General features: G+C 31.6%; 1 protein-coding gene across 5 annotated transcripts in view; it reads right to left on the bottom strand.

Annotated features, from left to right (window-relative positions):
- LOC127710315 (uncharacterized) overlaps positions 1-17,029 on the bottom strand; it is a 644,133-nt gene that overhangs the window by 10,965 nt on the left and 616,139 nt on the right. The window contains exons 7-8 of one of the 5 annotated variants that reach the window (XM_052216118.1): positions 13,153-13,179; positions 9,556-9,978 (exon numbers count right to left, since the gene is read on the bottom strand). The exons of the other annotated variants lie outside the window; for them this stretch is intronic. Coding sequence (XP_052072078.1) covers positions 9,556-9,978; positions 13,153-13,179 — 450 coding nt within the window. The remainder of the gene's footprint in view (positions 1-9,555; positions 9,979-13,152; positions 13,180-17,029) is intronic. 5 annotated transcript variants of the gene reach the window in all.

Genomic DNA, 17,029 nt, shown 5'->3' with positions numbered 1-17,029 from the left:
ATTATATACATCGGTACAACGGACACACAGGGCTTGTACCTTTATATATACATAATAGGCAATCGTATAGTATAAGTTGGTAGCCGCGGGGTTAGCATGGTTAAGATCAATGAGTTAAAGCGTCATGTTAAAGGTAGGGATCGGTTTAGGTTCAAATCCCTGTATTCACTTTGTTGTCCCTATTCTTTAGTTTTTCTGGGTTTTTTTCTTAATTTGTATGTAATTGTGGATATTTTTGTAATAATAGCGAGTTTTATTGTTTATTTTTGGATTATTATTGGCTATTTCACATATTTGAAACGAAAATGATTACATTCTATTTGTCCATTTTTATTTTATAAATATAGTAAGATTTCATCTGTTTTACTACATAATTTTACAAATGTTTTTTCGCAAATTCCTATGCGAGTAAATCGTGATGTGCCTAGAATTAGGCTTCATGCTAGAAATTTCGGTAACATACTTATTATATATACTTTATATATGCTCTTTGGTCTTTGGTCAGGTTGTTTACTCTTTGACACATTCCCCATTTCCATTCGCAATTTTATTAGAAATAAGTTCGAATATGTCTTATTTTGTAAACACAGATAATATTCAGATGCCTGATAATTTAAAGGCAGACGTGTTGTGTTATATTTGTATTTTTTAACCAATTAGTTGTGATCTTATATTTAGTAATGCATCGTTGAACATGATACCATGGTTATTTAAACTCACTTACAATACCTTCTAATTAGGAAAAGGCTTTAAATTTGAAAAGACATTAACACAATAGTTTAAGTTATAGATACAATGGATAAGCGTTGATTCATGAAAAACAAACCATTCGCCCTCCGGGCTCATGGTTTCTTTTCAAGAATCAACGCTTATTCATTGTATCTAAATTATAGAATTATTGTTTAAATTCATTTTCACATGTAATACCGACTATTTTATTTTTCTATACAATTTCAGAACTCATTTTTGCTATTTTTTTACTAATATTTTTTACTAAAAAATTCAAAATTCAATACTTGAATACATAGCAACATAAAATAACAAAAATACATTTTTTTTTTCTTGTGACTACTTCATTCACAATTGTAGCCGATATTTACAAATTAAATGTATAAAATCAATTTTAAACTTATCTTAACATCTATTGCCATCAATAAAATTTCTGTTTACATCAGAATTCATTTTTGTTACATTTTAAAATTGTTAACGACATAACAACTCACAATATTGAGTCAAAACAAAAACTTGCAACTTTGAAATTCATACTTGACCAGTAATTCACATTTGAGATGTCTTAAATATATTTATATTTATATTTTATATAATAGTATAAACGTATCCAAATTCTGGCAAAACAATTAGTATGAACCAAAATAATAGGTCCGAAACATGGAAAAAAGGCAAATTCTATAAAATGTGCATTAGGGGTATCCACCTTCTTACCCACTGTCTTGTCAGTTCTTAATGGCAATGGTTTATAGACTCTGCTTTAATAAATAGCTATTGGATAGTACTACATGGGATAGCAAAAAAATTCTGGGGTAAGCATTCTTAAAGGTAGAAAAATTTCGTCCAAACGGAAAAAAGTCAAATTCTATAAAATGCACATTAGGGGTACCCACTTACCAAGCCATTGTCTTGTCAGTTCTTTATGGCTAGGAATTAAAGACTCTGCTTTAATAAATAACTACTGGATATTTCTACAATGGGATAGCAAATAATTTTGAGGGTAAGCATTCTTAAAGGCCAACAATTTTGTATGAAACATGGAAAAAAGTCAAATTCTATAAACAAGGCATTAGGGGTACCCACTTTCTAACCCATTGTCCAGACAGTTCTTCATGGGTAGGGACTATAGACTCTGCTTTAATACATAGCTATTGAATAGTACTAGGCGCATATATGCATACTGGACACATGGTTTTTCTTTCTGGACACAAAGAAGTTTTGGGGTACGCATTCTTAAAGGCAGAAAATTTTCGTCCGAAACATGGAAAAATTCAAATTCTATAAAATGCATATTAGGGGGACCCTTTCCAAACCATTGTCTATGCAGTTCTTTATGGCTAGGGACTATAGATATGCTTTAATAAATATCTATTGCATAGTACAACAGGAAAGCAAAGGATTTATGGGGTAAGCAATCTTTAAGGCTGAAAATTTTAGTCCAAAACATATAAAAAAAGTCAAATTCCGGGTCACACACTTTCAAACTCATTGTCTCTTCAGTTCTTTATGGCTGGGAATTATAGACTCTGCTTTAATAAATAGCTATTGGATAGTACAATTTGCCGGTAAACATGAACATTGTTTAATAATAAGAGGAAAGAAAATGCTTCATCGAGCGCAGTCTGATACGCAGAGGTCGAACCCTGAACAGTTGGGGCAAGTTTGGACACAGTATTCAAGCTTGATACTGTCTGAATTTGGATTGTGATCAAATTTTTGACATAATATAGGTTTCTGACACAAAATGAATGTGGTCAAAGATCTTAAAAATTTGAAATAGGACATTTAATTTACCTAGTTTGGTCTGATATCCAAAATCTAACAACATGGTTAGATTCAGCAAATACAAAAAACACCAAAAATTTAAATTTAGTTGAAATCAAACAAAGTTTAATTTTGGACCCTTCAAACCTTAATATGGACTAATTTGAAAACAGGGCCCAAAATAAAAAATCTAAATGCACAATAAGATTCAGCATATCATAGAGCCACAATAATTCAGTGTTTGATGAAATCAAACAAAGTTTAATTTTGGACCCCTTGGACCTCAATGTAGACCAATTTAAAAATGGGGCCCAATATCCAAAATAGTAACACAAGGTTGGAATCCCAAAAATTAAAGACTTTAAATTAATCCCATTGAAATTGTTTAAAAGATTTGTATTTATTTTTAATTGAAGATTTCTTGCTATCGCACAATACTGTGCTGTTACACAATACTTGGTTATTATGTTATATATAATAATTTACACACCCTGTTTGGTGTGTATCTCCTGCCATATCAGTATTTGTTGCTTTTATATATAAATCAGAAATAATCAATGTAAAAAAAGAAATTTGAAACTTTGAAAAATCTTGAAGATAAAAGAATGAAACCCCCCAAAAAATATATGAACCCCCCCCCTAAAATTTTTTTTTTTAAAAATTGGAAATTTCAAAAATTTTGAAGAAAGAATATGAAACCCCTAAAAAAGATTTGAAAAAATCCCTCCCTCCCCCCGAACTTTTTGAAACCTCCCCCTAAATTTTTTTTTAAATTTTGAAGATTCTTTTCAGGAAAAATGTACAATTTCAGAGAGTTTCCTAAACTTCAACAAGTTATTGTCTGGAAACTAGAAAAATGCTTGTTTTTGGCCCCTTTTTGTCCCTAATTTCTAAACATTTGGGACAATTACCCCCAAACTCAATCTCAGCCTTTCCTTTGTGGTATGGAACCTTGTAGTACAATTTTAGAGAGATCCATTCACTTAATCACAAGTTATTGTCTGGAAACTAGAAAAATATCTGTTTTTGGCCCCCTTTTTGACCCCAATTTCTAACCATTTAGGGCAATTACCCCAAAACTCAATCCCAGCCTTCCCTTTGTGGTATGGAACCTTGTAGTACAATTTTAGAGAGATCCATACACTTAAACACAAGTTATTGTCTGGAAACTCGAAAAATGCTTGTTTTTGGACCCTTTTTTGCTCTTGATTCCTGAACGTTTGGGGCAATTACCCCAAACTCCATCCCAGCCTTCCCTTTGTGATATGGAACCTTGTGGTACAATTTCAGAGTGATCCATACACTTATAATAAGCTATTGTCCGGAAACTACAAAAATGCTTGTTTTTGGCCCCTAATTCCTAAACTATTGATACCATAACCCCCAAAATCTATCCCAACCTTCCGTTTGTGGTATTGAGCCTTCTGGTAAATTTTCATAGAGATCCATTCACTTAAACTTAAGTTATAGTCCGGAAACCCAATGTATCTTCAGATGACGACGACAACGACATGATATCATTATACGAACGCAAATTTTTTGCGGTCGTATAAAAAAACCTGCAATCCCCATTTGCCCATTTCCAAAATTATAATGTAAAATCGTGTCTCCTCTAATTTATGAAAAATATTTTGAGAATGGTTGATGACTTTAACTGCCTTGTTGGTTTTACCAATTTATGCAAATTAGATGATAATTTACATAAAGGACACACTTTGATCTAACTTTTTCAAAAATCTTTCCAGAAATCACTATATGTAATGCCAATTTAAAGCAAAGTTGATATTAATCTTCCTTCAGGTGTTTGCATTCAAAGTTATATACTAGTGACTCAGCCTGTCGACAAATTCAAGCTGCTGTTACTTTAAATAAAACATAGGGATAAAATCAACTAGGAGTTAGTGTGGACATAGGAGGTCGACTCTGTTATGACCTATGCTCACGGAGCTATAACACACCTTAAAAATGCACCGTCAGTAAAAATTGAAGTAAATATAAAACGGGTCTGAATTGGGTATACATGATCTAAAGCTAGCTATAACATACTAAGAGCCTATGTCTGTTGTGACTTATAGTTGTAGAGAAAACTGACGAAAATTTCCTATATATTGCTTATTGCAAACAAAATAAATCTATGGATGGTGTGCTTCAATGATTTTTTTTAAGATTCTATAGAGTGTAAAAGTGCAATCCCAGGGAGGGGGGGAACATTTTTGCTACTTTAATTTCTATCAATCTATTCTAGTTTTCTAGATAATGTACGAAAAAACAAACTATTAGTAAAAATTGTCATTTAATGGCAATAACTTCTCTAAAGAGTCAATAAAAGATTTCTGCAATATCGACTTATTTGTAAATTCTTATGAAGATCATTTTTGGCTTTTCAAAGTTCCTCCCTATCCCAAATAGCTTTTAATTATAGTGCTGGATAGATTATACTTAACTGACTTTTTAAACAAATCCGGGCGTATATACAAAAAAAAATAATTTCAATGAAAATTGTAACTACTTTGGTTAACACAAGGAATAAATTCAATAGTACAATGATTTCCTGCTATTCCATAATCTGTAGATGAATCCGGATAAATATTTTTATCTATGATTAACTTGAAACTTCCTATTTTTATTTTTTCAAATTAAAACAAGCCTGCTTGATTCACATGAAATTTGAAAATTTTATTCATTTAAATCTTTCAATTTTCAAATTTTGCATTTGACAAATCATTCTTGAGTTTTTCACAAAGAGGGCAGAAATTTCCTGCTGTTTAAATCGTAGAAAATAGAAGTTTGTTTATGCTGTGATTTATGGTAAGAGTTTGATCAGTTTGATTAAAATAACCACAACTTTCAAATCCTCTTAAAATGACCCAAAACTGTGTGAAAAATTTCTGTATCCTAGTATAATGATGGTAAATTAAGGTAAAATATTTAAAGAAATACATTTTAATATTTCAAATAAAATTAAGTGAATCTTCCATGTAATTGTATAAAATAACTAATTCTTAATTAAAGGTTTTTGTATAAAAAAATATCATTAGAAAGTCTATAATGTTATGTAACTTTTGATATATAAGTATTAGATGTGAAATTCTTCCTATTTGACACTTAGCGATATAAATAAGGTTTGACAGCTTAAACTCTTAGAAGTATTTCCTTTAGCAAATATATCTAATTCTTTTCTATTGTTCACCTAGAATTCTATCTAACCAAATAATCGGATTTCCCTAATAGTCACAAAAACAAGGTATTAAGTAATTCAAAAAAGTAACCCCAAATTATATAAAAATGTGAATTAGCTAAAAGAGATCTAACCAATAGAAACTGTTCTTATAAAGTTGATTATTCTAAAAAGCATTTCGATTGGTGAATAAAACAAGTCCAACCAGCACGTGTTCTTAGGGTTTAAAATAGGAAACCCTAAGGAATCAAACACTAATTTACTCTTATGGTTGGACTCGAAATAAACATATATAGACATCTTTGTTTTATTCACCAGGTTAGTAAACTTATAAATTTTGTTTAATGAAAAATTAAACGTTACATTAGTAATGTTTTAATGTAACAATTTTATAATAGAAATCTTTCTTTATTAAAGATACCATAAATATCATGATAAACTATTTTAATTAATTAATAAAGTATTTTGATGATAATTTATTCTAGTTCATTTTAAGAATCAAACTCTTATTTCATATCAATGTATTTTGACTAATTTACTCTTATGGTTGGATTTGAAATAAACATATATAGACATCTTTGTTTTATTCACCAGGAGGCCTCGAAAGAACGCGAACGACAGTCCCCCAAATTGTCGTAGTAAAATAGTGAACAAACAAATATGTAAACAGCAGAGTGACGACATTCAACTTTCAGCGGGAGAGGGGAGGCAACTGCCTTAGTCTGTCCTGCCTTTCCCCTCTTTCCCGCATAACAGAAATGGTGGAGGCAAGTGGAAAGATCCACGGTACCTGTAAACTGATAAGTTTCCCATACAAAATAATATCCAACGGACTTGTATTCTCAACGTCGGAAAAGATACAGAAATACGTAATATATGTTATAATGGAGAATGGAGAAAGGATAACGGAGACAGGAGAATAGAGAAAGGAGAACGAAGAAAGCAGAAAGGAGAAAGGAGAAAGGAGTATAGTGAAAGGAGAATGGAGAACACAGAAAGGAGAATGGCGAACAGAGAAAGGAGTACGGAAAAAGGAGAATGGAGAAAGGAGAAAAGAGAATGGAGAAAGGAGAAAGGATTACGCAAAACGGAGAACGGAGAAATGTGGCCCATGACGGAACTAAATTTTGGACGTAGTTTTATTTTAAACAGTGGACTTTGAAATTAACTATATTGTTTCACAATTTGTGTATATATTGTATATATGTTCTATGGTTAAAAAAAATGTTTCTTAAATAGCAAGTAAGTTAAAGATTATGTTAAAAATAAATCGAATAGCAAATAAGTTTAAGTTAAAAGTTAAAATAGATAAAATAGCGATTAGGTGAAAAAAAAGATAAGATAAAAAGTAAATTAAAGTTTTAAAAAAATGTATGTAAGAATTAGGTTAAATTGAATATGGAGTCATTGATAAAGCTAAATTAAGATGAACGGAATATTAATTATTATATTTAAGCGCCCATGCAGATATCTTTATTAAAAGTGTTGATAAAATAATCATTTAATTTGGAAGACTATAGATGGCAAATAATTACTAAAATAGTGATGATTGATAAAAAAGTATAAAGAAATATAAGATGATTAGTAAAATATTTATAGTTTACTGAATAGAAAATACAAAAAAGTAACTTACAGTAACTATTATATTGAAATGTAATATATCTTAGAAGTTAACGTTCAGGCGGTTCAAATTCATTTAACTTCAAAGACTAGAAAGAAATACCCTTGTTTATATGAGAATCGTAAAATAATGCCTTAAACTTTAACCTTCAAAAGAGAAAAGTACATAAAAAATAAAATCTGTAAGAAGAGGTTGGTTGTTTAATGACTTAAAAACAGAAGAAATGCCGAGGTTAGGCAACGTGTCCTAGAAGGAAAAAATATAGAGAAATAAATAATTACTAGTAGTAATTTAATGAGAAATGCACGTGTAAAAATAAATAAATGTTGGTTGATTGTTTAAGTTTGAATGGTTCTATAGCGATTACGATAAAGTGTTGAGTAAACATGTGTTTTAAGGTTCCTGTATGTAAGAATTTAATGTTAGTTTAATCATAAGAATTAATAGTAGACGTCCTAATTAATTAGTGCTAAATATGTTGACCTAGCTAGTCATCATGTAAAACCTTGATTGAAGCAAACATAATGTATTCTAGCATAGGCAAATCATTATCCATAATGTAAAATCTTAACTGTAATCAAATGTTTTAGAAAACTATCCATTGTAAAACAAACAACAAATCCGACTAAAGTAATATAATAGAAAATGAGGGTATGACTTGCGGTAGTTCTGGAGTCGGAGCAAAATACCCAGGAAAATGAGCATACTCCAGAGAGAGGAAATTACTCGGGTATGTTTGGAGTTCGAGCAGACTACCAAGAAAAGCGGGCTTACCACAAAAGTATAAGTGATAGAGAAACGATAATAATGATGATAAAAAAAAAAACACCAACGCTCCTAAAATAAAGAAAAAAGAGATCTGTGAATGTTAAATATTTCAGATAACATTGTTTTATTAAAGAAAAAAAAATACTTGAATAAAATACTACATGTATATGGTCATATAAAGTCACGAATAAGAATAACAAAAACGCAATAAGACATCTTGGTCATTGGTCATAACAACTTGTCTAACCGATACATCTAATATAAACTGATCATAAGCCACAAAGTCATATAGTCAAATCCAGTTAAGAAAATATTTTAAAAAAAATCGTTTTTTTTAAATTCAAACAAGTTTAAAAAGAAATAAATTCGAATGTAAAATTGCGGAGCAATTTTGTCGAACAACAGGGATATATAATGATGGTAAATTAAGGTAAAATATTTAAAGAAATGCATTTTAATATTTCAAATAAAATTAACTGAATCTTCCATGTAATTGTATAAAATAACTAATTCTTAATTAAAGGTTTTTGTATAAAAAAATATAATTAGAAAGTCTATAATGTTATGTAACTTTTGATATATAAGTATTAGATGTGAAATTCTTCCTATTTGACACTTAGCGATATAAATAAGGTTTGACAGCTTAAACTCTTAGAAGTATTTCCTTTAGCAAATATATCTAATTCTTTTCTATTGTTCACCTAGAATTCTATCTAACCAAATAATCGGATTTCCCTAATAGTCACAAAAACAAGGTATTAAGTAATTCAAAAAAGTAACCCCAAATTATATAAAAATGTGAATTAGCTAAAAGAGATCTAACCAATAGAAACTTTTCTTATAAAGTTAATTATTCTAAAAAGCATTTCGATTGGTGAATAAAACAAGTCCAACCAGCACGTGTTCTTAGGGTTTAAAATAGGAAACCCTAAGGAATCAAACACTAATTTACTCTTATGGTTGGACTCGAAATAAACATATATAGACATCTTTGTTTTATTCACCAGGTTCGTAAACTTATAAATTTTGTTTAATGAAAAATTAAACGTTACCTTAGTAATGTTTGAATGTAACAATTTTATAATAGAAATCTTTCTTTATTAAAGTTACCATAAATATCATGATAAACTATTTTAATTAATTAATAAAGTATTTTGATGATTGTTAATTCTAGTTCATTTTAAGAATCAAACTCTTATTTCATATCAATGTATTTTGACTAATTTACTCTTATGGTTGGACTCGAAATAAACATATATAGACATCTTTGTTTTATTCACCAGGAGGCCTCGAAAGAACGCGAACGACAGTCCCCCAAATTGTCGTAGTAAAATAGTGAACAAACAAATATGTAAACAGCAGAGTGACGACATTCAACTTTCAGCGGGAGAGGGGAGGCAACTGCCTTAGTCTGTCCTGCCTTTCCCCTCTTTCCCGCATAACACTAGCTGTAATGTAAGTAAACATTTAGTTAGTAATTATACTTTCAACATACCGTAAGAATGTAATGTCATATCTTCGGTGTGGAAGGCAGGAATATGTTGTAATACTGTCACAAATCCTGTCAGCCAACCAACTCTTGACATGAAGTTTCTACAGCTAACAAACATTTCGTTCCTTAGACCAATAGCATTTCTTACTATACATCTGTACTTTCCTTCATCACCAGCATTAAAATTATCTATTGTCAAAGATGGCCTTTTTCCACAATTCATTTCATATTTTTCCTTAGATGGAGTGATATGTATAATTTCACCATCTATTTCTTTCTGCCAGGTAACTGAACGAACAGGAATGTATGACTTAACATTACATTCTATTTTGACATTGTCTCCATTCAAAATCAAGAATTCATTTTCTTTTCTTTTCACAGATGGTTCAAGCTTTGATGTCAGCAAAATGCTTGTTACGTGTGGAACTGTAAAATAAAAGGGATACAACAATAAGTATGACAGTTTTACAAAATGTTCTTCATACCACATGTCATTATAGATCCCACAAGACTTATCGGCAATTTACGGAAGTCGATTAGTGTCAGGGTGGAGTTTTATTTTTAAGTCTTTATAACGACTATACTAACTTGTTATAACGACTAAGCTTATCTAACTCGTTATAACAACTTAGCTAACTCGTTATAACAAATAAGCTAACACGTGTAAACAACTAAGCTAACTCGTTTAAACAACTTGGCTAAGTCGTTAAAACGACTCAGCTAACTCGTTATAACATCTTAGCTAACTCGTTTAAACAACTAAGCTAACTCGTTTAAACAACTTGGCTAACTCGTTTAAACGACCTAGCTAACTCGTTTGAACAACTTAACTTACTTGTTAAAACGTTAAGTTGTTATAACGAGTTAGCTAATTCGTTATAACGAGTAAGCTAAGTCGTTTTAACGAGTAGGTTAAGTTGTTTAAACGAGTAAGCTAAGTTTTTTAATTGAGTTAGCTAAGTCGTTTAAACGATTTAGCTAGGTTGTTTAAACGAGTTAGCTAAGTAGTTATAACAAGTTAGCTGAGTTGTTATAACGAGTTATATTAGTTTAGTCGTTATAACGAGTAAGCTAAGTCGTTTAAACGAGTTAACTTAGTCGTTTTAACGAGTAAACTTAAGTCGTTATAACAAGTTAGCTAAGTCGTTATAACAAGTTAGCATAGTCGTTATAATGCATTAGAAATAAAACACTACCATGACTTCCGTAGCAATGCCTGTAAAAATTACACTGATATTTATTTTGCATCTCCTAAAACATTCCAATTACTTTGAAGCTCAGTGAACCCTGAAACTGAGGCAAAAGTCAACTGAACCATGTCAGATGGACACATGCACTCCGTACAATAGATTTATATTGTGTTCTTGACTTTTGATGAACAATTTCTGATAATACAAACCCAATACAAAACATTAAACCTGACCTGAAATTAAATAAGGAATGTTAGTGAACTCTCAAACGGATACCCCTTACCTGCAATACCATTAGAATATTTGAAATATAAATGGCTGAGTCTATATCAAATTCCAAATATAGGAAACTTGAGCAAAAGCATAGGTCTTCTATGAAAGAGCTCCATTTAACATGCAGGACAGAGATAATATTCCTTTATGCACATTTATAAGTAGTGTTCTACACCAGTGTAAGTTTTCTCAATATGGTCAAAGGGGGCTAAATTCAAAGAAATATCCTTATCTCATATGGACATTGTAAAGATGCCACATATAGAATCATTCATAAAATCCCTTAATCTTTCATTGGTTTAATAGACCCTTCAAATTATTCTTCATGGAAAGTGTTATTGACAGATCTTTTTGAAATTGTGCCATATTGTTCTCCTGTATGCATAGTTTATATATTTATGTTCTCCTTTTGCGCATTTAATGCGACTGTAAGTTTTTTCAATTATTGTTTACAAAAGAAAATATTTGCTATTATGAAAATCAGAGTTCAAACAAAATTAGAAATGAATTTAACATATTTTAATTAGTCATTGAACCACAAAAAAGTCAATGCCAACTGACACAACCAAATAAACTTAGATATATTAGAGGGAAATACATGTGTAATTAATTCTCACACACACAAATGATAATTGTTTTACCATTTCCTAATTGTGACAGTTAATAATTTATTTATGTTAATAAGTGATTATACTTCTTACTCAGCAGTTAATGTAATATCTCGCTAGGGAGTCTGTAGTAGATAAAGACAGTATTATACCGCTGTTCAAAAGTCATGAATCGATTGAGAGAAAACAAACCGGGTTACAAACTAAAACCGAGGAAAACACATCAACTATAAGAGGAAACCAAAGGAACAACAGAAACACTGAAGTGCAACAAAAACAAACGCCAACATACATAGAAACGACCTACTTGATAACAACTGTCATATTCCTGACTTGGTGCAGGACATTTTAAGAAAAAATGGTGGGTTGAACCTGGTTTTATGGCTAGCCAAACCTCCCGCTTATATGGCAATGTTAAAAAATATCGCTAAAATGACAACACTACGTGACAGAAATACAGCACAAACACACGCAAGAACACTCATCACAGAGAAACACACAAACAAATAATATAATAGTCGTTACAGCATGTAAACCGCAGAATAAAAACGAGCATCTTCCATTAAAGACAGACAGCACAGGACATCACAAACAGGACGTATTTTTGTAACGTATATATAATCTTGAAATTCATACCATTATTTTCACAATACTAGTCCAAACAATTATCATGACGGTTTTGAAAGGCTATTTTAAATAAATGATGTGACGACGTCATAACTATTTGGACTAACACAATACTTTATCCATGGAAAAATGAAATTAGACTATACTGACATATAGGACATATGTGAAATCTACCGAAAGTACAGAATTCTAACCACAAACGATAAGACATAACACATTATCCAACCGAAGCCACAACAGAAATATCATAAATAAATACATGAATGTTGGATGTATAAAATACCGAGACACGTCGTATAGCAATGCAAATTCACACTCGGCAAAACAGTCATATTCGGGAATAAGTCACGTTCGGACAGACGACATAGATGTTAAATCACAATCTAAGACGTGGTAAAACTGTCATTAGTTAGTTTAGACACAGACACATCGTATAGATCAACCAATTTGTGATGGACTCTCTCTTTAAAAGGATCAACAAATTCGTAGAGGACTCTCTTTTTAAAAGGATTCAAACTGTTAATATGCATACACAATACACATGAAATGCATCGGCCACATGGAAAATTGATTATTAGAAATAAACCATTATTTATAGACTATAAATTGCATTATGTTTGTTTATATTTTGAGTCTATTAATAAATGTAAATTCAAAACTGAAAGACCAAGTTTAAGTGATATACTTTGTGTCATACCAGCAGACTGAATGCACTTGCCGTTTATGCAAATGTCTCAAGTGAGACTTGAACCACAACCCCAGTAGTAATGGACTGATGTTATCGCTACTGATAGAAAAGCACAAAATAGCTAGATCATTTTTTACAGATTCCCTTTATGGAAACATACCAACGCAATTTAAATATTGTTCAGGGATTTATTATGATAGGTTACTTGACTTACCACTACAGAAGAGAAATCCAATGAGAACTGTAAAAAGAAGTCCGATATTAATATTTTATATAATGTCAGCCTTAGATATGGTTTTGAAGTTTGCCTGTACCTGTATAATTCTTATATAAAAATAGGAAATCACATCCGTGTTGAAGGCCGTGCTTTGACCTATAATTGTTTACTTTTTACACATTGTAATTTGAATAGAGAGTTGTCTCATTAGCACTCATACCACATCTTATTATTTCTATTTACATCCTGTCCATATTTTGTAATTATATTTTGGTACTGCGCAATATCTTCCTTCTCAGACTATCTATGATGTCTTTACACTAAATCCATTGAATGTGCACTGATTGATTCTTTAGTCTGAGAGAGCATAATTTATCTATTGTTAATTTGCTGAATTGAACTATCTTTCAGTAATTGTAAGTAATTTCAGATCGGTCTTTGTGTGAGTTTTTTTTTTTTTTTTTTTTTGCTTGTGATTGGGCCAACATAATAAGTTAAGCCATTTCTAGCTGTTTTACAGTTTAACAGTATGTTCTTGTGTTCTGTTACACCACGATTATAAGTTAGCAGAGGGTAGAGCGCTCATAACCATGTTAACCCTGCCACAGACTATATGTGTCTGTCCCAAGTAAGGAGTATGTAATTCAGAAGACGTTGTTAGTTAATGTCTGTAATATGTTTTTGTTTATTATTTTGTCATAAAACAGGCTGTTGGTATTTTCGTTTGAATTGATTCAAGTTTTGTCTATCAGGGCCTTTTAGAACTGACGGTTTGAGTTTTGCTCATTGTTGAAAGCACTGTAGTGAATTATAGTTGCTTAAATCTATGTCATTTAGCCTCTGTTGGACAGTTGTGTAATTGACAATCAAACTACATTCCCTTCTTTTTATAAGTCATCTATAACTATGAGATATTGAAAAATGACCAAATCTGAAAACCCACATTAACAGGTATTAACCAATATCGCATGTTAAAGCATTCAGTAAAAAACTGACTGTGTAATTTGTATTTTTAACTTCTAAATATATTTGATTGTGAGTAACTCAATGTAACAATTCATGATAAACAGTCAACAAAGACCATTGTTCACAGCTCCAAATAAGCTGCGTATTTGCATGATTACGCAATCAAAACAATCAGAAGCTAAATCCATTTAACTATTTCAGCACTCAAAAAACCCAATTAATGCAAAGATGAACCCAATTATATATGTAACACTCAGAAACGTGTCCTTCCCCCCAAACGTGTCCGATTCCCCCACACGTGTCCACATGACGTCAATGAACTGAAAACATGTCTTAATGTAAAAGGGCGCCAAAGCGTGTCATTTGTATAAACGCCTAAACGTGTTCATTTTTTGATAAACACCCAAACGTGCCAAATCCCCCAAACGTGTCCATATCAATCTTATTTTTTTCTTTCACTGGAACTATCATGAGAAGGAAGATATTGCGCAGTACCAAAATATAATTACAAAATATGGACAGGATGTAAATAGAAATAAGAAGATGTGGTATGAGTGCTAATGAGACAACTCTCTATTCAAATTACAATGTGTAAAAAGTAAACAATTATAGGTCATTCGTGTCCATATTATAAATACGTAGGTTATTTTGTTATTGCTTTTTCATTAACGTATACCCATTTTACTATTTCATTAAAAAATATAAATAAATTACTTTAGGTCTTTTTTAAACCGGCAGTATAACCTGGGTAAAAGTGGGGGCGTCCGTTCTGCATTGTTGGATGTAAATGTAAGCAGCCATGCTCAGTTAAATTGTAGATATTAAATCAGATACCTCGTGTCGGGAACATGACACTTTATCTGCGCATTAAAACCTTTGTAGCAATTTTATCTTTCATGGCGCCATCAGTTGTATTTTGGAAGGCAACATTTTTTTTTAAATTTCCGCAACTTTTATTTGAAACGGCCTCTATTACATAACGGAGATTGAAGTAGTTTCTCACTGACGTCATAGAATAAGCGGTCTTTACTGGCTCTTAAATTTTTTTGAATAAAATCCCAACTAGTGTTAATCCCGAATAACCGTAAAAATTTAGGCCCAATCCAAAATTCCCGGTATGATAATAAAACCTATGAACAGTATCTATTGTTAACATGATGTCGTTCAAATAATACATGAAGTATTTGGCACTGGACGTTATGTCTCTTTTTTGTGTGTCTTTAGTGATGCTCGAAACCTAAAATTTATTAAAAAACCTAATAAACAGTTTATGATTTGAAGAGCTTTGAAAATACCAGAACTGTTGACTGAAAAGGGAACTCAATTCTGCGGAAAGCTCGCCGTGCAATGTTCGGATTGATATGAAAGGCATCATCAGAGTTTAATAGTACAAAATAATTCACTTAGTAAACGATTAATTCAACTGAACTAAAATTATTTGTATGTTCACTCTAAATCAGCATGAAATGCTTGCAACTGGACAATGAGTATTTCAGTCAAAAGTTAATACATATGTTACAGATTTAATTTGCAATTATGATAATAATTAACAACCGGCGTTGAACAAACTAATGATAATAAATAACCACTTCATCAACATTGTTCCCCATCATAGAATTGCCGTAATCGTTATTGATGTCATTTAGGACATACATGTATATAGTTACGATACTGTTGTCAGGTCATTAAAGATTGCATATTTTGGCTTTAATATTGATTCACTTATAGGGTCTTTGCATCAGAAATAAATACATTTATTCTAAAACCAGTTGTTAGCATGATACGGGTTATGTTCTTCTCATATATTTTATGATGGTATAATACTAAATCCCTAATGGGAGGGATTGTACTTGATATTCATATGATGAAGACATAATCTTTCAATCAGTTTAATTGAGGTCTGGTGCTTGCATGTCAGTAACTGCTAGTAGTCCTTTGTTAATTTATGTATCATTGTCATTTTGTTTAGTTTCTTTTGTCACCTATTCTGACATCGGACCCGGACTTCTTTTGAACTGAGTTCTACTGTGCGTATTGTTGTGTGTTTGTTTTTTTCAACATTGGCTAGAGGTATAGGGGGAGGGTTGAGATCTCAAAAAACATGTTTAACCCCGCCGCATTTTTGCGCCTGTCCAAAGTCAGGAGCCTCTGGCCTTTGTTAGTCTTGTATAATTTTTAATTTTAGTTTCTTGTGTATATTTAGGAGTTTCTCGCTGCATTGAAGACTCATTGGTAGCCTTCGGCTGTTGTCTGCTCTTTGGTTGGGTTGTTGTCTCTTTGACACATTCCCCATTTCCATTCTCAATTTTATTCCCGCTCAAAGACGTGAGACGTTCTGGCGTTTAACAGTGGACACGTTTTGGCGAATAACAATTATCGGACAAGTTTGGGGGTTATGAAATCGGACACGTTTGGGCAATATTGAATATTGCGGACACGTTTGGGGAGAATAGACACGTTTGGGGGAATCGGACACGTTTGGGGGATGGATACGTTTGGGAGTGTTACATATATGTGAACACTAAGCGTTCTTAACCCTTATAGTTGTTTTCGAGTGCTTTATTTACCCTAAGCAATAAAGTTTTGTTCCGTAATTTATCTATATTTGTGATTTGAGGAAATCAACTGTCCTTCTAAAAATAGAGGACCAAATTAGCTGATCTGGGTGCCTGTTGGAATTTCTAAATCATTAGCTCCTTGCTCAAAGATTCATTCCCGGTCAAAAATAAAAATAGACATCATAATGGTTTAGTACCTGTACATGTGTATATGACACTTCTTGTTTGTTCACTTAGTTCACACTTGATAAGTTTCTGTCTTAGTTTCAATGACTATGTGTAATGTAATCTACATAAGTACAAAACTGACAGGAAAGTCTAAAATTAACAGACGCTTTACTGTGCTTATT

The sequence above is a fragment of the Mytilus californianus genome, unplaced genomic scaffold (genome assembly GCF_021869535.1).
Source record: "Mytilus californianus isolate M0D057914Y unplaced genomic scaffold, xbMytCali1.0.p SCAF_70, whole genome shotgun sequence".
Lineage (NCBI taxonomy): Eukaryota > Metazoa > Mollusca > Bivalvia > Mytilida > Mytilidae > Mytilus > Mytilus californianus.
Note: the sequence above shows the minus strand (reverse complement) of the source record. Positions and strands in the feature narration are given on the sequence as shown.